The sequence below is a fragment of the Melanotaenia boesemani genome, chromosome 6 (genome assembly GCF_017639745.1).
Source record: "Melanotaenia boesemani isolate fMelBoe1 chromosome 6, fMelBoe1.pri, whole genome shotgun sequence".
NCBI lineage: Eukaryota > Metazoa > Chordata > Actinopteri > Atheriniformes > Melanotaeniidae > Melanotaenia > Melanotaenia boesemani.
Window position 1 is genome coordinate 18,518,972 of NC_055687.1, and position 23,287 is coordinate 18,542,258.

The 23,287-nt window shown below is 39.8% G+C and overlaps 1 protein-coding gene across 3 annotated transcripts in view; it reads left to right on the top strand.

Moving 5' to 3' along the window:
- si:dkey-246i14.3 (ephrin A4) overlaps positions 1–22,927 on the top strand; it is a 29,413-nt gene extending 6,486 nt beyond the window's left edge. The window contains exons 2-5 of one of the 3 annotated variants that reach the window (XM_041988274.1): positions 12,536–12,834; positions 15,908–15,976; positions 21,084–21,110; positions 21,619–22,927. In XM_041988274.1, the coding sequence (XP_041844208.1) occupies positions 12,536–12,834; positions 15,908–15,976; positions 21,084–21,110; positions 21,619–21,704 (481 nt within the window). In that variant the 3' untranslated portion in view covers positions 21,705–22,927. Of the gene's footprint in view, positions 1–12,535; positions 12,835–15,907; positions 15,977–16,320; positions 16,568–21,083; positions 21,111–21,618 lie in introns of those variants that run through there. The other 2 variants (XM_041988276.1, XM_041988275.1) reach the window with 2 other exon arrangements.
- The last annotated feature ends 360 nt before the right edge of the window (positions 22,928–23,287 follow it).

A 23,287-nucleotide genomic window follows, 5' to 3' on the forward strand; every position in this document is an offset into this window, starting at 1 on the left:
ACAGAAATTGAATTAGTATTGACCCAAGCGGAGCAAAAGGCTGTAGCAGATGCCTGGATTATTGTACAAGACAAAGTCCTCACGGCCAGGAAGACACTGAGACATGTTTGCCATCTTACCTCCATTGCTGAAAGGGGCTTAAGGGCATTTGCTCCAAAAAGGATTTATTTTCATTGTGAAATTGTTCACTATAAAAACAGCTTTACCAGATACATTTACTATAAACTGCCCCAGCTTTTGTTAGCTTTGATTTTATTAATTTTACACTTGTTTTGGCCCTAAAGTTAATATTTCTGTCATCATGTGAAGAGATGTATAACTTATGATTGTTGTGCAATGGATAAATCATTTTGTTGATCGAAATTTCGGTGCAGAGCTTATGAAGCTTCTTGGCACATTTCCAAGCAAACCCCCCTTGGTTGTTGTTGCTAATCTGCTCATGGTGCTGCAGTTGTCCTGTCACAAATGGTAGCTTACAAACCACAAATCTGAAGCCCTGGTTCTAAAGTAAATGTCTATGAGGGGGTGATGTGTTAACTTTAAATGGTGCACCATGTCACTGGATTAAAGTAAAGACCCAATAAATCTGTATTGTCGGCTTAGCTGCGTCTTCTTTACAAGTCTTAAAAATGACAAAGTGGAGGTTTCAAGTGTCATTTATGAAGATTAGAAAAAAAGAATGTGCCTGATGTGGTAGTGATAAGAATAATGTGATCAGGTGTTCTATAATGAAAATGCATAAAGAAGGATAAAAAGTTATCTTTAGTAAAACTGATCTCTGTTGCAGGGCTGCGCTGCCTGAAGGAAATGGAAAAATGCTTTAACAATGGAAAGCTGACTTGTTTTGTGCATGGAGGCTGTTTTTTTTAGACCTGCAAAGCTCAACACTTTTTATTTATTGATTATATTTGACTAAGTCCTCTGGTCGCCATAAATCTATTTGTCTTGTAGCACATGTCACGATATGTACTGCAGCTCAGTGTGTCTGGACTGAGATGGTGTGTATCCAGTGGCTTGTACAAACTTCATAGTAGAACAAACTTTATGGATTAATAAAGCTGCTAGAAGGTATAGCACCTTAATGGTTTATCTGAAAAGAACAAAGAGACACAAGTAATAAAAAAAAAAAAAACACTGATAAGGGTGTGAAAGTGTATCTATCAGGTGGATACCCTCGTCTTTGTTTTTTCTGAATAAATGCTGCACTGCACGGACATTTGAAATCTGATTTGAATAATTTTTGCTTTCTTTTTTTTTTTTTTTTTTTTTTGGAGGGGGAGTGAAACAAAATGTAATCTTATTTAGCCATTGCCTCCCAGAAATGTGGACGCACAGCATACTTTCCAATCCCAAATGATGTAAAAGACACACATTTTAACTTTGTTTCTTCCTATGCTGGCACACATATACCACACAAACCACAAATGAACATGCACACTTCCTCTCTGCCTCATTTTTTTTCTTTACAACAGCCCCTAGAGATGGAAAAAACATTAGACCTGCAGTGGAGGGAGTGAGGGATGGAGAATGCGTTAAGGAGAGGGTGGTGGGGAAAGAGTCAACAGATTTCAACTCCCAAAACAGCTCAGGAAGACCCTCGGGGATAGAGGGATGAGGAGGGAGGGAGAGAGGGAAAGAAAGGGTGTCAGTGGGTATTACTATCACTGTCAAAAGAAGGCATGAGTAGTGAACCCTTCCTCCACCCATTCCACACACAAGCTGTGACGCAGACGTGTGTACAGGTGTCGTAGAGAGACGCTCGCATTACTGCCAATGGTGCCATCACCCCAGCTGCATGCACACGTGGCTGCTCAAACTCAGGGGAAAGCCTGAGGAGGAATCACAATCCATTTAGAAGTGACGCTGCTTGGTTTGTGTAGCAACAGAGTGTCTTCACGTGATTTTTCTTTTTCTTTTTTTTTTTTCTTTTTTTTTAAATGGGCAAAATGTGGGATCATACGCTCATTTAAACATGCCAGATTTTTTGTAGATGAACAGGAGGATGTCTGCTAGTGTGTGCAAGCATATTTAGATGTTATTTCTGTAGCTATCACCAGTACCATATCCCCCCCCCATTTTTATCCCTTTTTTTGGGGGGTGTGCAATAAAGCACAGTTTGATCCCTGTCTCCTGGTACTCTCACTGCTATTTTCTCTCTGCTTCCATTTTTTTTTTCTTTTCTGTTTTTCATCTTTTCCTCAACATTTTGCTCCAATAAAATCTTTTATTTATGAGCTTGAGGAATGTAAACTTTTTTTTTTAATTTCTTCTTTGATCAGCTGTGCAGCTATATGACTTTTATCACTAAACTCCCTACTGTTTACAGCATACATGCACTATATTCTTTTTACCATGACTTAGCATGAAGTGAAACATTGTGCAATCTTTACAAGCATTAAAAGCTACTTTACATGAGGATATTGTGATTAAATCCATTCTTTGGTTGCCAATTGAAACATTCTTTAAAGTCATATTTTAACCCTAGTAATAGAAACAGCAATTTTTTTCGATCAGTTGTGCTTTTTCACTGTCCAGAATGTATTTATTCTAATTCATTATGTCATCAATTGGCTGTAATTTACAGTCTGAAAGTATCTGGAGTGGTAGTTGTATTTTGTGCTGAAAGGAAGAGGAGAAATAGCCTGTCCCAAATCTCCATAGCTGTGGCCTTGTACCAGAAGAACTCATGAATCTCATTGCTCCCCTATTCAGCTGCAAATGGGGTTTCTTGTACACAGTGCACCTCTCAAAACACCGGAGCAGACGCTCCGTGTTTGTTGATTAATATGTATGTTCTCCTAAAGTACACTCAATGACAAATATCTCGTCATGAAAGTCATTAAGCTCCATACACACATATCTTTTTCTTCTTTTTCTTCATCAAAAGTATAGTTAATTGATATTTGTTGCATTTTCTTTGCTTGCTTCTGATTTACAGTGGACTTCTTGTTCCCGTTAGGTAAAAGACTTGCTCACAGTCACACATACCTTACCTCCTGTGTGTTAATCTTGTAATTTTTGGGTCATCGTGATTCATTACTTAAAGCGCAGACCAGTCATCTTTAATCCCAAATTAATCAGTTAATCCTGTCTGCACCTCTCTTTATGACCCTCACCACTTCTGTCCTTTCTACTCCTAAATCCAAGCCCCCCTTCCTCTTCCCTCTTATTGTGTCTGAACCTTTCATCCGTGTTGTGGAACTCTGGCCTGAACTGGCCTTTCTAAGAAAGTCAGGGGCCTCAAGGTCGACCATGCCATCCAGTTGTATCAGCAGAAGTGTCAAAAGAATGAATTTTAATTCACAAAATTAAGCTAATGTATTGTTGCTGAATATACTATATGGAGATTTTAAATAGCACAGAAGCAATAGTCTAGCTCTAGCCAAATTCACACTGCAAAAAGAATATTTCCTTAATATTATTTCATGGCTCTTTTGATTAAACTTCTACTGTATGTTCATGAGGGCGGGGTGAGGCGGGTGAGTGGCTGTGCGTGACTAGAACAGGACAAAGCTGGCTGCCTTGGGGGGGAATAAAGTGGACCTTCCATACCCCCGACACACAGAGCGATATGAATCTCAACCGATGTGACGGAGAAAGATGGAGAGCCAGAGAGAAGCATGGATCGGCTGCGAGGGTGGGAGAGGGAAGGGGGCAGTTTAGACTCCTGGGATTCCAAAGCAGTGACCGTGAAAGTGCTTAGATAAACAGAGAGAAAGAAAGACAGAGAGGGAGGGAAGGAGGACAGAGTGGGTAAAATAGTGGTGAAAGGAGAGGACAGGAAGGTGTAAGCACACTGACTGGGGGAAGGAAATGAGACCTGTAGAGGATGAGACAAAAGACAGCACAAGGAAATGAAACCAAGAATAGAGGTTTTTAAATAAAATGACCAGGAGTCAGGGGAACTTAAAGTGGCCAGCTTACTTTGTTTATTCTTTAACTCTTCTGTCTTTCCAGCCTCTCTCTCTTCATCTTCTCTCATTCTTTTTCTTCCCTCTGTGTAAATTATTCAGGCCAGTTGGATGTGTTAGAGCAGGTTTCCTTGGCATGTCTTAGATGTGTTTGAATGGCAAACTGAAGGGCAACTAGCTCAACTAAGAACCACCACAGGATCAGCCACAGGTTAAAGCAAGAAGGAATGCACATCTGAGATATATTTTTAAAAAGTCAAAGCTGTCAATCCAGCAGTGACCTTCACATCACAGACAATAAGACATAAACTATGAGCAAAAATGAGAAACTACAGCATCAAAAGTGTGACCTACTTTGTAACTGATAGATTTTCAAAACGAAGTCTGATTTATGAGCAGAGTGTATTTGCTTTGCGAGTGCCCTTTTCAATGTAGTGACTGTATCTGAGTAAATGTGTGTCTGGAGGGGTTGCTTGCCTGTCCTCCTTAACCCACTTTACACAGGTGGGGCTGCAAGACCTGAACCACAGATATGCATGGCTAAGTATAGTTTAATAAACTAAAGTAGACGGTGTATGCTGCTAAGACAAAGTCTACAAGGAAAAGAATAAAAACAACGGGCAAAATAATATCAGTGTTTGTTATGCAGTACTGGTAAAAAAAAAATGGTAGTAACGGTACACACTTTATTGACAAAGCACTTTGACTCTGATAATTACAGCCTATAAAACAAAGATGGCTTTTTGTTTCATTATGTGCTAATTTGTAATATTTTATTTTCATGAAGTAGCCTAGAAATTTTACTATCACCTCTAAAGTTCTTTTCTCAGGAAGCTTAAAAAGATGGGTTTCACATGAGCGCCTCAGGCATTATATTCAAAATAGTCCTTGTTTGATTGCTTGTTCCATACAAATATCAGATCCTCCTGCAGTTTAGGTTTTCTGATAATTACAACAGTGTACAACTTGTAAAGCCGACTACTGGCACTGCAGTCATGTGCTATTAAACATGGTTTTGCTGCTCGGCCATGACACTTGTGATTACTGTTGTTCTGGTACATTTAAAAAAAGTCTCTGCAGGTCCTACAGTGAGGGCATACAAAACAGAGTGCTTTATCCAACAGCTGTGGGAGCTTTTAAATAATTCCTATAAGCTGTAAATATGTTTGTCAGCCTCTGAGATTCACAAAAACATAATTCACTGTCAGTATTGTTGAACACTGGCTTGTTGCAAGCTTTGACACAGACTGAATGAGAAAATAGATTTTTAAAGATAGTATTTCACATCTCTGCATATTTTTTCACCTATTTTGACCTACAAAATCTATTTATTTGTATTGATTATGTTTTTGTTTTTTTTTAAATCTGTTAATCAAATTTTGTGTGTTTGGGCTTTTGGTCATCTAGTTTTTATTAGCCAATATTTAATGCCTTTGTGTGGCTATATGCTCTTGTTGCTCATTTTAATAGTTTAGATGTCTTTAACCTGCCACGGTCTCTAAATGAAAATGAGTCTTTGTGTTTAAAACATTTTTACAAAATACTAAAGTCTATCATGTAAATTTGTCAATCACTGAGAACTTTCAAAATTAATATTTCTTTCACTGGAGGGGTTCCCTTTTGAAGGTTTACGGTGGATTGCAAAACTAAATGACCAGCCTTTATGTAAGTGCTGAGACAAATGATGTTGACACAGTGGATCAGCACAGCTGCCACTTTGCAGCAATGCTGCTTGATGGATTTTATAATTACTTAGAATGTGACTTTTTGAAGCCACCTTCCGTAGTCATCTCTTTACCCCCATCCCCATCTTGAAAGTTGGCCCTGTCTGAGCGGTGAGGTTCTGTAGCTATATTCAAGCTTTTGTATCTGAGCCTGGCACCTGTACAAATCAGCCCTGTATTTACACTGCAGCTCAATTTAGACTGCTAAAAAACATGGAGAGCACTCATTACTCTGAGGTTTAGTCTGTCCAACAGAGGGATGCAGGAAAAAGACTGATGGAGCAAACGATGGATGGGTGGGGCGTTGGCTTGGCATCAATCCCAGCTCGAGATTGGTGGTTGTCTTGGTAACAGCACGTCTGACCTTATTTACCCCCTTGCACACCCCTTGCTGTACATGCACCCCACTTTAGCATGTGCACATTTCTTGTGCTGCACAGACTTTCTCTGCATTAAAACTGAAACTCTTCATCTTGTGCCGTCTTTTTTCTCTACGCCAAACTTTAAAGTGTACCCACTTCCACACAGCACAGGTAAGAGTCAAGTCAGATTTTTTTCCAGCTGTAGTGCTTGCAAAGTGAGGCAACACTTCACCATGCAATGCCTCTTGTTAAACACAGAAAATAAAAAGACTGCAGGACTGCACTCTGGTCCATTTACTGTATGTTGTTGATGGTAATTTCATACCTCCTAGAAAAGTGACTAGAAAGCTTATCTGAGGATCAGACTAGACCACACAGGGAGAATGACGCTTGCACAAGAGAGCTCTGCCACTAGAGAGTTGATGGTTTCTGCAGACCTGTAGCCATATCAAAATGGTCCATATGAATTGGTTTCCATACAGATGGATTGTGTGGGCTTGAATCATGCAATTTTCCTAAGCTCTGCTGGCCGTAGCTATACATCCTGTTATGGTGCTGAGTCCCACAGAACGAACACACACACACACACACACACTAAGTGGACCTATGCCATAACAGGCAGAAAATAGGGTCTGTCTTTTACTTAAGGCTGAGAATCCTTTAGGCCTGAAGCAGCAGGTGTGTGTATATCTGTGTGTTTTATCTGTTCTTGAAATTGATAGGGAATGTGGGTGCTTAAGGCAGCCTGCAGATCCACACAGTTTGAATGAAGACCAGTTTGAATCTTCTATGCCTTTAATTGAGTCTGTGGAGAAAGAAATGTTCAACCAATCACTTCATTAAGGTGACACATAGAGGCCAACATTTACCAAATTGTGTGTCCTTCTAAACTTTTGGGGACAGTATTTGTTTTTTCATATGGCATAGTGGTTGCCACGAGGAGATAAGCCTCTCATATATTAATACAAATACGAGTGCTCGGAGGTGGCATGTTAAGAAAACTGCAGATGGAGACAGCAGACAGAGAAATGTTGCCAGAAAGTTCACATACCATCCACTTGTGGAGGTTACAAGTCACAGAAAAAGAAAGCAAAAAGTCTGATGTACAGCTGAAATACACATCTGCTGACCTTGAAGCAGTAACACACAAATACGTGCACACACACTCCTGCTTTGGCATACCAAACAAGAAAGAGGAGATAAGCAGTTCGGCTTGTTCCTCTTAGATCTGTCTTCCCTGTCAATGATGAAGTGTTGATCATGACTTTACCCACTGTTTAATGAAACCAAGACTCTAAAGAGGTAGGGGTTACAGAATTTTGAGGGTGTGAGGTGGGAGGGGGGTGTAATAAAAGGACTTTTGGAGCCAGCTGGGCAGGCAAGGTGGTGGTGGGGGTCCACAGATGGTCATAGATGGGGGGTAACATCCTTGTTTGTGTGCGTTGAGGGGAGTAAGTACCTCGATAGACACAACAGTGGTGTTTGGGCTGTGAGCACAGCACAGCTTTGTGTGGGTATGGAGGGGGGCGCAGCTAGGTGAATCGGGGGTGGTGGTGGGGATGGGGGATGGTCCTCATTTTGTTCTGTTTTTCATCCATTTAGACTGGACAGGAGAGAGGAAATGGTGAACAAAGAGGCAAGAAGTATAGAGTTAACTATTTCTCTCTCTCTGACTTGTCTTCTTTTTTCCTCTGAACATAGAATACATATACACATATAGGATAGCCTGTGGTCTAAGAGGTCACTGCAACTTTGTAGAACATTGTTCTTTCTCTTTAGTGAAGTGCTTCACATTTACTTTCTTTCTGTACTATATTTGGGCCTTTTTGTGTCTTGTCTTCTTTCATATTAACCATCAGTTATACCCAAAAATTCAGTGCTCCTCTCAGAAAAGGCCTCCCAAGTCTGGATTTACACACCTTTTTGAGTTGTGTTCACCTTGAATTTTTCCTCCGTTTTCTGTTGCCATATCTCAATTAAGTAATGTGATTTTTCTTTTTCTTTTTTTAATTTTGTGCCTGCAGGACAAAACAAAGTTGTATATCTCCATAAAAGACCAATTCTGGTGCAGAAAAAGTTGACATTGCTCCACTAAACACTCAAAGGTGGAACCACTGATGTCAATAGCTAGAGGCAAGACGCTTCCATAATATGATGCAAGGTAACAATCGTTTCTCAACCTTGGCAAAATATGAGCCAGATCTTAAAATGACAGAAAAGACATTTACTACTTCATCGTGATGGAAAATAGATTATTGAACGGACAAATTGGCAAGCTTTGGCTGTAAGAATGTGTTAGCATTTTCCTACCTCTATACAAGGTAGCTTGCCATATATCTGAGTTGTTAACAATTAACAAAGCAGGGATGAATGACCATCAGCTTGCCATGACAACGGATTGTAACCTATTAAGTTCATAGAGTCGTTTATACTCTAGCAGTATGAAGTCATATTAAATTTTATGGTGTAACAAAGCTAGTATAACTGTGGTTTCCACTTCACTCAAAAGCTAGTGAAGACTTTTTCAAGCTAGTCAAATGCACATTTTGTGTAAGCTCACTAAAGGCCAGCCCTACATAAATGCTTAGCACAGGTTCACATCTTCAAATGAGGTTTGTTGTTGTTCATGCAGGTCTGACCTGTTTCTTGACACTGAGGCAAAACCTGTATTCATGTTGTGAAAAGATAGTTTAATGATCCACCTAGCAAAGACTCTTCTGTTTTTGTTATCCTCACCCATCTTATTATGTGAAAAGAAACTGAAATAAATGCTATGTTATAAAGCCATCCTCCAAGCGAACACCAAAAAATCCTTCAAACGTTTTCCTGCAGCACCCACCACAGTGATTTTAACTATGTCATGCTACAGTATGCCCAGTAAAGTCAGGGTGACCACAGAGAGCTGTGCTCAGACAGCATCCCACCCTGCGTTAACGTTCACCCTGCTGCAATTAACCACAGAAGAACTGAGGCTCAACCAAGTCATCTGGACTCCCATCATTACTGAGAGGAACCAAAAGGCTATTATTCGGGGCTTTGGTTAGTGTACCTTCACTAGTAGGAAGGTGTGCATTAAAACTACTGCATGCTGCATATATTTCCTGCATTTATTTGAGATGTGTAATACAGAGTAAGCATGTTATTAGCATTTTCATTGTGGTATGATATTTTTATATCAGATATTTATGTGCAGTACTTTTGTTAAAAGCCCCAGTGTATTTGGGATGCGCAGTATGCTGCTTTTGTGAGCGATCAAAAATCTGTTCTGTATTCCTGAGGCTGTGTTGCAAGATTGTTGCTCCTTTAATTATTCTCTCATATTAAAGGATCAAAGGTCTCTGCCACAGTGAACCCCTGCATTTCATTAAAAAACTGCACACACACATATCAATGCCTCTGTGTGCATCCACATTCACATTTGCAGGATATCAGCTACATTCAGTTTTGAATTTTGAATACAATTTCCTGTGATTTTGAGGGGATAACTGTTGGCCTTTTCAGAGTTTTCACTGAAGAGCCCAGCATGTTATTTTCAATTTGACTCCTACGTGAGATTATTTTATCATCTACAAGTCTGCGCCAGTCCTTACAAGGGTGTCACTGATCACCCTGTGGCAAGATGGATGAAGCATGTTTTATTCTCCTGTAGTACTTTCATGACCTATTGTGTGCATGAGTGTGTGTGTGTGTGTGTGTCTTTTAAACGTGTGTTTGTGTGCAGTGACTGTGTATGCTGTTTTTTACCATCTTCCTCAGCTCAAGCTAACTGGACACAACCAGTTCTCTTTCCTGCATCCAGAGGATTTTCCCACTGATACAGGCTGCTTTAGCACTCTCTTCTCTGACACCCACAGCTCCTCAGTGCTCCCATGATGCCCATGTGCTGTCACCACTCTGCCTAGTGGTTGGCAGGAGGGGAGGATGCTGAGTGTAATTAGGGCGTACCCAAGCCTACCAGGGCCAGAGACGAAGAAGGGGGAAGAGAGAAGGGAAGAGGAGGGAAAGAGGGATGACAGGTTGACATCAGTACAGCACACCGACTCTGTAATTGCTGGCGTGCATATGGCACAGGCTGAGGCTGGAAGCTTGTGGGAGGTAGGGGGGGGTCAGGTTATATAGGATATGCAGTCTTTGAAAGCAACAGATGAAGGATGAGTGCATGTCATCCAAAGTTGGGGGGAAAAAGAGGGATGAGATGGACATAAACAAGAAGGTGATGAAGAATTCAGAGTCAGGTTCTATTGGGGGTGGGAGGGGTGGGGGTGCTTGAGCTGCAACAAGGAATCTTGAGGTGACGCATGTACAGCAGGAAGTGCAGCATATTGACACAGTACGTGTCTATTATAACATGCACACTCACATTTTGACAGTAAAGCATTCTCTGCCTCAGAGGTGTCTTAAAGAGCACCACAGGTGGCACAGATTGTGTGCTTTAGTGTGCATCTGACCACACAATCAAGCACCCTTTCTGCTGAAATTAGTGCACACAGGTAATAAAGCTATTGGACATGGCTGTGCACATACACACAATCAGAGAGGGGGTATTGATCATAGCAGATTCTGTATGTGTGTGTCCTGTCCTGAGTGAAGGATCCTGATCGATGGTGTCGCTGCTGATAAATCGCCAATTCCACATGTTGGCTGTTGAGCAGGAAGCAGCTTTGGTAAGCCCTGCCTCCAGGGTCTCACCAGCATTCCCAACGCAAACACACACACACACACACCAACTTGAGCTTCCACTTTTCGGCTCCATTATCTCCCAAATACAGCCTTGCATTGCACTCACATTCAGTTTCAAATATACTGTTACAGAGAAGGAAGAGGTTTATTTATTTATTCTTTATTCTATTCTATTCTATTCTACAGTCATTTAGCAGACGCTTTTATCCAAAGCGACTTACATTTGAGAGTAAGAACAACACAAGCAAGAATTCAAACAAGATGGGACGTCATCATTAAGTTGTAGTCAGACTGCTTTGAGTCCAGTTGGACCCAGCTGCTGTCATGTAGTGCTAGAGACAGTGTTTTTTGTAGTTTTTGTTAATCATTTTGTTTAAATACAAACATTACGATTTCATTAATCAATATTAACTTGGGTATCAATGCACGATTTTATCACACAATATCGTGTTAGGCATAAATTCACACAGCTTTGTGCTATATGCACCATTCTTTTTTTTTAGTTCTGGTCCCCTTCTTTCTGATTCTTTTGCCATTTCTGCTTTCATTGTTCCATCCATCATTGATGCACTCTGCAGATTTGCCGGACCATCACAAACCCCTGCTTCCTGTCACATCTAGGCGCTTCATTTCTGTTTTCATCAGTTGTGCCTTACTCCTGCTTCTCTGCTCTCGGTTTTCCTCCTTTTTATTTTTTTGTGCTCTTTTCTTTGTCCAACTACTTAACTTGAGACTATACTGCCATGCACCATCACCTCCTCCACCTTTTTTCAATTCTACACTCTTTTTCCCTCCCATGTTCCCCTTCACTGACTCCCAGCACTCCCTTCCTCTCTCCTCCGCTCTGTCACCCCTCTATAAAGACTCCCACCGACGGACCTGAACCTTCTGCCTGAGCCACATTCTGCCCCTCATTCTTCTCTCTTGCTGCTCCATGTGAAGAGGAGACCAATTAAAGTCCGTCTCCTCTCTTCCAGCACTCCGTTGATCTCCTCTCTGTGTCTGCACTCAGACTCTCTGGGGTCGCTAATTAAAACACTTTACTCGTTTCTCTTTGGTCCACAATATTCACCTATTCATCCAACTTTTCTCTTGCTTTTGCCTTCAATTTTTCTATTTATCATTGTTTCAGCCCTACTACACAACTCTTAATATCACTTGTCTGCTTTCATGTACTGTTTGTCTCATATTTCACTATTACTCCCTTTATTTGCCACACAGATTTACCTCGCTTGCTTTAGCTTTTTCTTCCCTTCTTCTTTCCCTACTGTATTTCTCCTATTAGCTTGTACATGGGTAACTCTTTATATTCAAGCTGACAGGAAGTCAAAATCCTCAGTCTGAAAAAAGCATGCATTATGCAGCTCTTCTGTTCTAATGATGCCATCTTGTCCAGAGTTGTCATTATGCCAAAAGCCAGTCAACCTCAACTGACATTGTTGTGCATGCACATGCACGTTTGCTTAAGTTTGTACATGCCTCTGTGTCTCTCTGCTACATGGTAAGAAGCAGAAAGCAAAGGGAGTCAAGTTTATTTTACACTTAACTGCTCTCAGTGGTGTTAATTAGCACATGAGGAATTGTTCGCTCTTTTTTTTTTTCTTTCTTTCTTTTAATTTGCGTGGCACTTATTTTGTGGTTTCCAAACAGAAGTTGCAATATTTAAAATCCCAAAATGTTCATGAAGACCTACACAACTTTGTTTCATCACTGGCTGTAATTGCATTATATTGATGATCTATCAATCATTTAGAAGTACCTACATTCCTCCAGGCCCTCTTTGAGTTTAATCACCACCTCAGTCATGTGTTACTCTGTAATTGTTATGTAAAATATTCATGTCCTTGTCTTCCTCCAGGTTACTAGCAGGAGATTTGGCTGTCCAGATGAATCTCAATGATTACCTGGACATCTACTGCCCCTACTACCCTGACAGGGGGGCCCTGGGTACTGAACAGCCAGAGACGCTTGCCCTCTACCTGATAGGAGAGGAGTCTTTCAAAGGATGTGTGGAAACCATAGGGGCCATCAAGAGGTGGGAATGTAACAACCCCTTTGCTCCGTTTGGACCAGTGCGCTTCTCTGAAAAGATCCAAAGGTTCACTCCCTTCTCACTGGGCTTTGAGTTTCTGCCAGGGAGACACTACTATTACAGCTGTGAGTATAGAATGAGTGTGTGGTGAGGTGTGTGTCTGAATGGCTGGTTGGGGAAGACATTTCACCATGAGGACAGCTATGATGCTCTTGGAGTTTTTGAAAACACAGGCTAAAGTTTTTATGAATATTTGTTTCCATTTGTATGTATATGTGTATATACTGTATTTTATATATATATATATATATATATATATATATATATATATATATATATATATATATATATATATATATATGTGTGTGTGTGTATATATGTGTGTGTATATATATATATATATATATATATAGAGTAAATGTATGCACAATGGCATTAGTATGATATTTTCCTAAACCTGCTTGCTGTTATACAAGATGGTTTTTCCATAATATTTTGCACTTCTTCTTTGCACTAATTCAGTGACATTAAGATCAGTTTTTTGTTTTGTTTTGTTTTCTTACTTACTACAACTTCTAGTGTAATTATAAGAGGATATGAACATGAAACAATTAGGCAGAGAATGAAAGAGTCAAGTGAAGGGTGACAACAAGGAGGCAGAGGGAAGGCAGCATCTAGGAGGAAGAAATGGGGATCAATACGGGAAGACAGGGAGGGAGAGGAAAAACAGCGGGCAGAGAAGCAGACAGAGGTAGAGGAGCATGGAAGAGTGACAGAGGGAGAGAGAGCAAAAGATGGACACAGCCTAAGAGTACAGGAAGGGAGGGGGTGAGAAGGGGATGGGAGAAGATGGGTGAGAGGAATCCACGCTGGAGAAAGAAAAGGGACAACAACAAAAGCAAAGGAGAAAAGGGATGGATAAAATGAAGGAAGAGAAAGAATCTTTACATAAATTACTGTTGCATACTGGAGGACAATGGAGTATTGTGAGGGTATGAGAGTGGATCCACACACACACACACACACACACGCATAAACATGTATTTATGTACACATATGCACACTGAGCTATTGTAGTTGTTCATGCCAGTTCACAGAAAAGTAACAATAGGCCCCCCCCTCACCCCGGTCGGGCCACTGTGGGCTCACAGTGATTGTGTGTGTGTTTTGTCCACATCAAAGATAAGGCGTAAAGTTGGTCCAAATGTCTGGCCCTGGGGTTTGTGTGTTGAATTGGCTTGCAGCACTGGATACTGCGTAATGGCATTAGCCTAAGAGAACAGTACAATAGCATTAGTAAGACTAATGGCATTAGTTGGTTCAGTCTGAGCTGGGCTCAGCTCTTCTCTGCCATAAACTATCACCCTCACAACCCACTCTTGCTTGGTCCCTGTCAAACTGCCCAACCTGCTGACTAAAATCTACAATTTCCACACATGTGGGTCATCAAAAACAGGAAACACCTTGACATCCTCTGATAGTCAGATACTCCTGACATGGAACAATTTAAGGAGAAAGTAACAGTGGCAAAGAAAGCTCAGTGTTTGAGGGCTTTAAAGCAAATACAAGAAAACACAAGCCGATTAACAGTCTGTCACTATTTTAACAACTTCTGCTCTGTATCTGAAAAATTTTTGAAAAACACCAAGTAATTTACGGCACATAAGCAATCAGAATGAAAACACAGGCAATGGGAAAGTCATAGAAAACACAACAAAGTTTTAGTAATTAAATTAACAGCTGAAGACAGGTTAATGATTCACAGTATTCCGTGTACAGTGAATGTCTTATAAAAGAAAAGCCCTCTGTCCAACGCCACCTGTAGACACTGTTGTGTTGTGATCTTGTAGACAGTTTACTGGTAGAAGATGAGTATGTAGGCCCAACCAGCATACTAAACCCTAATGCCTATCCCACAGATGCCTTTTCTTTACAAACATGTAAAAGGGAAATTACCAGACTTTCTAATCGTGTATGATTCATTGCCAATAAGTATTGTTACAACAAAAGAAATAATCCACCCAACACAAATTTCCCTACTCTTTTTGGTTTAGTTTATTATATGGTGCTGAAGAGATAAATGTGTGCTTACCCATGCTATTCCCTTAGAATATGCACATATTCTAGGAAAATAGCATTGGTTAGTACCTAAATCAAAACCTTTTGTTGGGATAAATGGCAGAACTGTTTTTAATTTTTAAAACTTTGCAAAAAAAAAATATTTACCCCATTGTATTGTTGGAAAGCAACTACAATTTTCACCTTTTTACCCCCAGTTTTGGTTAATAAGGTTCTTAATCTTGCAGTGAATTCTATATATCTAAACCTATTTTGAAATACCTCAGAACTCATCCAAAGAATCATTGTGAAATTCTAACAATTTAAATTGCAAACTACTTGTCTGAGGAACAAGCTGCATCCTAATTCCACATGCAGGCAACAGTAAGTAGACCTTAAGGGGATAATACAATACAAAGAATTTTCATCCTAATATTAGGATCATTTATTTTCATTTTAGTTTTAGAGATATTTTAGGGCAGGTGAAAATAGAGGAAAATTTTAATATTTTGAATTAAATTTGAAAGTCCAGACTACCTGTAAATCAAATGTAGTGTTTTTAAAATGTGATGACAGTAGATTTGGTTTTGACTTTCAAATTTGAATCAAAGTGCATAATAAAAATGTTACATCTTTCCGCCATTTTCACTTGCCCATAAATATTTCTAAAACCAAAAAGAACGCTAAGTGTTCTGTTTTGTGTCGTACATATTTCCTAAAACTAAAAACCCAGAGATTTTGTGTTCTACGAGCATAAAGTGAGATAAAATATCAGCAGTCACACAGATGTGGTGATGTTAGGGTTGTTGAATTAGCAGCTGGTTGTGAATAATTCAGATTTTAAGCACATGAACTGCAACTTCTATACAGAGTTTCTTTGTAAAATCAGCATTAAACTCATAATTCCCCCATGTGAACAGAGGTTATATAGGAGCAGTTGCATTCTTTAATGGCTGCAGGTTCATATAACATATTATTGTTATTCAGTTGTGTGGACGAATGTGATAGCAGTTTGTGACAACAGAGGGAGGCGGGGTTGCAGGAAGTATCGATATGGCTGCAATGGGAAAAGCATCCTGAATTCTAACAGTTTGTTGGGTTAGATAAGTAAGCAGCTTATTTACATCTTGTTCTCCACAGCTCTACCCACAGATGAAGGCCCTCCTCTGCCATGTATGAAGCTGCGCGTCACAGTATGCTGTGAGCCCAGTGAGTACACTCCTCTTTTCATCTGTTCTTCCTTTCATCCTTTCCCCTTTGTACACCAAGAGACTCTTCTGCCTCTCTCATCTCCACCATCAAGGCTGTAACTATAGACTGATGTTAAAGCTGCTACCCATCCTTACCACTCTTCCTTCTGTTTCCCTTTTCTTTAACCTTGCACGATGAGACCCCTTTACCAGCTTAACTCTTCACCACTTCACATTGGCTTTTAAACCTAATTAGTAAGAGTTTTTTTCTTAAGCATCACTTTTCTCTTAAACCTCTGCCTGTCCTTTTTTTTCTACCTCCTTGTCATCCTCATTCTCCCACTACCCATCTCTCTTTCCCAGTGCGAAATTCCCAGAGTTGATCTAATCCAGAGCCCGCCTGGAGTAATGTTAGTCTTCCAGTCCAGTGAGCTGCCCATTCCGGTTGGGAATGCTTCCCAGTCACTGTGGGAATCCCTGTACAGTTATTGGTGTGTGTGCCTTCTATGCATACGACCCTTTTCTTTTGTATGGGTGCTCTGTGTGTGAGTGTGTTTTTTCCTTTTTTTCTGCACTCGTGCATGAGTTTATGGACCTTTGCGTGTGATCTTTGCAATCGTTAACAGTTGATGTTGAATGTGTGTGTGTGTCCTCGCCTGCATGTCTGAGACGTCTGTCCCAGTTCCCATCCCAGCATTATCTGCAGGGGGCTTGTTGTGCTGTCCCAGACTGATCTGACAGTTTTTTTTTTTATTTTTAGAAAAACTGGTTGCAGGGATGTCTAACTAATACCTCTCAACCTTGCAGCCTTGATTAGATTAATCAGTTTGGCTTTAAAAGGATGAAAAAAATACAGGATTAAAAGAGCTTCATCTATCTAGAATGAATTCCTAAATGACATCACTGCTCCAGTGTGAGATGAGATGGGAAATAATTTGCTGTTATTACCAGAGTGAAGGCTGATGATTTTTTTTAAATGCTAATTATCCGGCTGCCATTAATTAGAAACGCCTCTGATAGTTTTTCTGTTAAAAAATGCTAATGTATTCTTGACCTTCTGACAGTATTCCCTAATCAACCTATCTGAGGTGAAAATGATCAAAATAATTAAAAATCACCTGGATTATGAATGCTGGGAGAAACACACACATTTCACTTTTCTGATAAAATCAGCCTTACTTTGGAGCAGGAAGAGGTCTACCTACAAAGATGCACGCACCCATCTTCAGTCCTTTTCAGATTTTTCCCTGCTGACGCTCATCCTATTTCTTAACCAAAACTAATCCTGACTAAATTTCAGGATCTGCACCTCCTTGTCTTTTACCCCCCACCCCTCTTTTACAACCTCCCACTCTTTTTTTCTTCACTCTTCTGTCATTCTTGAAGTGGCACTAATCCCCCTTCTCTCTGTCTCTTCAACTCTCCTCTTTTTCTCATTTTTTATGATCTTTCACTACTGAAGCAAAACTAATCTAGGCACCATCCATGGCTCCAAACGCTCATACAAGCACCCACACCAGACTCCGCCCCTTCTCACGCCACTACCTTCCTCGTTCCACCTTTCCTTTGTTGAACCTCTGTATGTGCTGTACAGTTATTCACCGATTCCCTTCTTCCCATTTCTCTGCTTCGCTCCATCTCTGTCGTGCACATGCTGTGCAGCAAGCGCGATGGGATGAGCATACATGCGGCCAGAGAGAGGAGAGTGAATTAGATGGATGAGAGAAGAGATGAAGGAGAGTTGGAGGCTGTGTTTTGCCGGCTGTCCATGAATGGCAGTTTACCACAGCTGTTGTTGTGTTGTTCCCTGTGGTAGCACCTCGTATACTCCCCAGTTCCTTCCTGCTCAAGTTGCCTTTTATCTGACAGGTATCATGGCAGCAGGGCATGCCTTCCCTGTGTACTCTCTGAGTGTGTGTTTGTGTGTGTGGCCATCGGTGATGGCAGCTCCTGTCCTTCAGCTACAAACTTCAAACCGTGCGCCTCTCTCTTTTCTCTTCCCCCATGTTTTTCTCCCCTCCTTTAAAAAGTAGCTTGCGTGATTAAAAGGTAGTTCCACGTGGGGATGCCCTGTCATGGGTGTTTGAATTAATTATCAGCACACACACTAATACAAACCGCCTCACACTGGTCTGAAGGACAGAGGTGACAGTGAGAGTCCATCAGGTACAGCGTCATTGCTCCAAGGTCAGCCAGCACTAACCAGTCCTTCAATCTCTTCTCCTATGTGTGAATGTGTGTGTTTATACCTTAATTTAACTGTACTAAATCGGGCAGGATGGATTTAGTGGCACAGAGGGTTCAAAATGATGTCCTATGCTCCCGTTTTTTGACCAGTTTCTCTGTATTTTGTTGGAAATAGAGTAAGGCACTATCTTTTTAGGTTTGATATGTATTTCAACATTGCAGTGTGTGTGTGTGGTGTTGTTTATTTGAACACAACACTGTCATGAATCACGCTGGAAAAAAGGCTTTGCTGTTAGGTGCTTAAGCCCAGGTTGCATCAGAAAAAGAGGCTGTGAATCTGTAAGAGTAGACTGGTGTCATATGAAATTTCTAGCACCCTGCAGCCCTTTGTTGCATCTTCCTGTAGCTCACTTCGCCTCCTACTCCATACTTACCTTTTTTTCCCCCCTTTTTTCAACTGCATCTTCTTCCTGAAACTCCTGTTGTGTTTATCTCTCTTGCTCCTCTTGTCGCTCTGCCTCTCTGCCTTTCTCTTTTGAGCTGTCCTACTGTGAGAAACCATTACAGACCAACTTCTATCTCTCCCTAATTGAATCCCCTTTCCTCTCCAGCTCACTTTCTTTTTTTTCTGTCATTGTCCTGCTGTGAGCAGTCCATTATATTTATTTTAGTTTGCAGAGCATCACCATTTTCCTCGCTTTCTTTCTCCTTTTTTTTTTTTTCCTTCTTCAAACATTTTTTTCTTTAATTTCTCGTGTCCTTACCCTGGTTAACCCCCTCTCCGCACTTGCTCAAATACCTTTCCAACCCCTGAACTCGACACTCACAAGGACGAAACTCGATCAGATAAACTCGCACCCGAGTTCTCTCGCATCCCAAAGTCGGATCTCAAATTTTGAATTTCGTCATATTCATCAAGTCGCGTTTAAAGTTCGTAGCGACTTCTCCTTTCCCAATTTTTTTAATTTTTAGTTTCCCGCTAGCAGTCAGAGTTGGTTAGCATTAGCTCTTGTGTGTGTGTGTGTATGTGTGTGTGTGTGTGTAAAATGGCGGCACGAGAGGAGAGGTGGGATGGTGGAACATTGTTTCTGCAGAGCAGCGTTCTGCACACACCCACACATACACCACTACATACACACATACAGATACACACTTAACCATGGTGGTGCATGTGCAGTTACACATGCAGCAGACTGCACTGCAGAGAGGCTTTTCTTTTTGCAGTCACGCCACCGCAGACACCATTTTGTAGCTGAGCACACCACGACCAAAACTTATGATGTTGATACAAACGAGTGCCACCAATGTTCAGCTTTTCTGGAAGTGATGTGATTAAAGTCAGATCAAAACACACAAATCCCACATAGCTGGTTAAACTTAAGGCATTTAAGAGGAAAAATAAAATACTTTCCAGTGCACCGCGAAAGAACCATGATCATTTTTACGCCCTTTTACACATTTAAATCTTTTTTCTTTCTTAAAATTTTAGATGAATTAAAGAAATAGTTTGTAATACTGTCACAATTTTATCCAAATCTTATTTTTTTTAAATTCTGTAACAATAGTATCATTTTTATAATATGATTTAATTTTATTACATTAAATTTTTTTTTTCAAATTTTGTCTGTTTTGTGTTCTGTGCATTTTTTTTTACAGTACAAATTTTATTAGAAATTACAGTTATTAGGTAATATTGATGCAATTACATTAACGACGTGAGTAATTTGGATGCAAAATATTTCCAGCTGATTAATACAAGATAATTTAAATATTTTTTAAAAAAAAATTTCTACTTCTTGTTTAAAGTAGAAATGAACTGTTAATCCCTTCAAACACACTCGTGCACATGAATGCACACATGCCAGTTCAATGCAAGGCCCAGACCTGGCAAGCTATTTAATGCTTCGTTAACCCCTTGATGGTTGTTAGTTGTACACAAGCTGAGAGTAATTCGGTGTCATGTCAGCCATATGTTGTTCAGCCACACAGAGGGAGACTATTGGGTGTGGATAGGTGGTAGTTTTCATGGCGTCATCGATAACACACATTGTTTGCATGGAAGTGTGAGTGCGTGAGGATGTGTGTTTGTGTTTTTGCTTATGTGTTGTCAGGTTTGCAGTGTCAGAGTTGGTTTCAAGGCCGTAGATCGATTTAATAAGCAGTTGTTCAGCCTCATCTTTGTTTCCTGACCCTTCTGTCATTGCTTACTGGATTACAGAGAGGGATTTTAACCTTTTTTTAGTCCCTCTACCTGTATATTTTTTTTTGTTCTTTTTCCTCTTTCACTTTTAACAGCTCCCTCCTTTCCCTTCCTCCATCATTCATCCCTCCATTATTTCCTTTCAGCCCCCTCCTGCTGAGCAAGTGACGCCCAGACACAACCACCTCCTTATCCCGTTTCTTACTCTCCCTCCCTTTTCTCTCTGTCTGACCTTGTTTCAATCTTTCCAACTTTAATTTTTTTTTTCCACCATACATTCTCACTTGAGCCTCCACTGCTCTCCCTTTCATCTTCTGTCCACCTCTTGGTTTCGCTCTGTCATTTTGAATTTTCTTGTATTTCTCCCCCCCCTCTTTTTCATTTCCTGTATCCCCTCTGTATAATCTCTGTCATTCTTACTCTTTCTAATTTACATAACACTATCTTTTCCTGTTGCCATGCTTCTCAAGCTCTTTTTTTGTCCGACCTTTAAGAAAATTTGCATAGGGGACATATTTAGGGTTACACAGCCAGTCAGTACTCATTTTTCATGGTGTTAGTCTTTGAGTAATGGTAAATACCTTCCTCTGGTCATTTGTCTGTTTCTTGCTCCTTTTGCGCCACAAAGAATCAGCTTTATTGAAAAAGTTAAGCATGCAGAAATGACTAATCAGCAACTTGTTTCTTTGCCTCAACTTTATCTAAATCTTCTCTTCCCCTATTTTCTTGCCTATTACAGCATCAGAGGGTTCAAAACAAATACAAGGTGAGATGCAAGATTATAAAATCAATTCCTCTTTTAGTTTACAAATCTTAATGACATGTCTGCACGCTTACATGAAACATATCTACGTGTTTAAGAGTATGTGTTGTATGATTCATCCAAACAAGTGGAAATAAAATTGTTTATTTACCAGCTTTACCAGCATTCACCCCTCTAGTAAGTATTTTCTGCTCAAGATTTGATCTAAATCGGCCACAAGTGTTGCCATTTGCCATTATTGGTGTAGGGGAAGGAAATGTCATGTCATGCTCCATGTGACCTAAAAGGGTTGGAAGCTGTTAATCTGTGGTAAGTCTAATTGTGTTAGAGCCAGTGTAGTTCTCCCAGAGAACACCCAGAGCATCATGAAGCTGTTGCTTTTCATTTTTTCATGTACAAAAACATTGTATCTCTGATTGCTAGATGAAAAGTAACTCACATTGACATTATGTTTATTGGTACTTGCATATTAGGAATAAATTTTGATGCAAACTTTGCTTATCCATTTCAGAAACTGTACCTCTAAGCAGAGGTTCATCTTTGAGGACAGCTTCACCTCCACTCCTCATCCTCATTCTCCTCTTGCTGACTACCTGATTTGGCCGTCCCCATCGTTAACCTGTTTTCCATGGGAGCAAGCACAAAGACGTTCCTGTACACAGTGCAATCTACACACAAGCAATGAATTACTCATTGCACTCTGTGCTATAGTAAGCTATTGCAATCATACAAATTACATTGTGGTTGTTTACCTGTGAAATTCCAGACAGAATCGTGTCTTTTCCAGAACAGGGCCACAGTGACTCAGGGACTGACACACTGAATCACAGAGCTGCATTTTGTGTTATATGTTTTTGTTCCATCTGTTGTGCAAGTAGAAGGAGATACTATGTACACAGTTGGGACTAGTCAAGACTCATATCCCTGTCTGATGCCAGAAGAACAGTGAGTGTCAGGACTTGCTTAAGTTTTGTTTTGTTTTTGTTTGTATGTTTGTGGTTGTTTTCTTTTTGTTTGTTTTTTTGTTGTTGTTGTTGTTTTTTGTTTGTTTGTTTTTTTACCTTTTTTTTATCATTGTTTCAAATTTTGTGTCTTGTTTTTGATTTGTTCTGTTGCATTTACATCTTTTTGAGAACTTCCTTCCAGTTGAAAAATGGCCAAATAAACACATACTGCTGTACTGAGCTCAGGTTGGAAGTCAGTGAGTTAGTGGGTGACTTTTGTCTTTTGCTTTTATTGATATTCTGTACATGGACACTGATTTTTAACTGCCTTATTTGCAACAGAGCAAGACAAATTTGTAATGCATTTGTAATTAAATTTGTAAAACAAAGGCATTTTGGGAGGAAATGAAGAATGTTGTAAAACATAGAGGCTGGGCTGCTGCGCCCCCTGCTGGGATTGAACTGGTTATACTGGAGGTGAACTGGGTTGGCCAAAAACCCACAAACTGGACCCCATTTTCTGGTTCTGTACAGTAATAACAGGACCTGTGACAGAGTTTGCCCTCTGATTGGGTGCTCTGTTATTCCGTCTGTGGACCCTTCTCCCTGCCTTAAAACAAAGTGCAGAAAAGAGGGATTTATGGGTATCAGCTCACATCGCTTCGCTGAACACACTGAATTCTGATTGGTTGATTCTGCTGTTGGCTTGGTGGATGTATAAATGTGCTCAAAGAAATTTTGTTGTTTTTGTTGAGCTTAATTCTTTGTTTAGTTCATATTCTGCAAAAAAAAAAGTGATATTAATATTATACATTATAATTGTAGACTAGAGCAAGAATCAATGTTTTAAATTTAAATCCATAAAAGCCTGCATGAAAAAAAAAAAAAAAAAAAAAAAAAAAAATAATATATATATATATATATATATATATATATATATATATATATATATATATATATATATATATATATATATAATGTATATATGTATGTGTGTGTGTGTGTGTGTATGTGTGTGTATCCATATGTATAGCTATATCTATATAGATATAGCTATACATAACTGTGTTTGTGTATAAATGTGTATAATATAAAATTTATTAGTGTTCATTTTATTGATATTTGTTAATTGTCCTTTAAATTAAATTACATTTATACATTTATACTTTTGCATTCTAAATATTTTCCCACTTTTTTAAATAAGTCTGCAGGTTAATTTTGAAGTGTATTGATTAA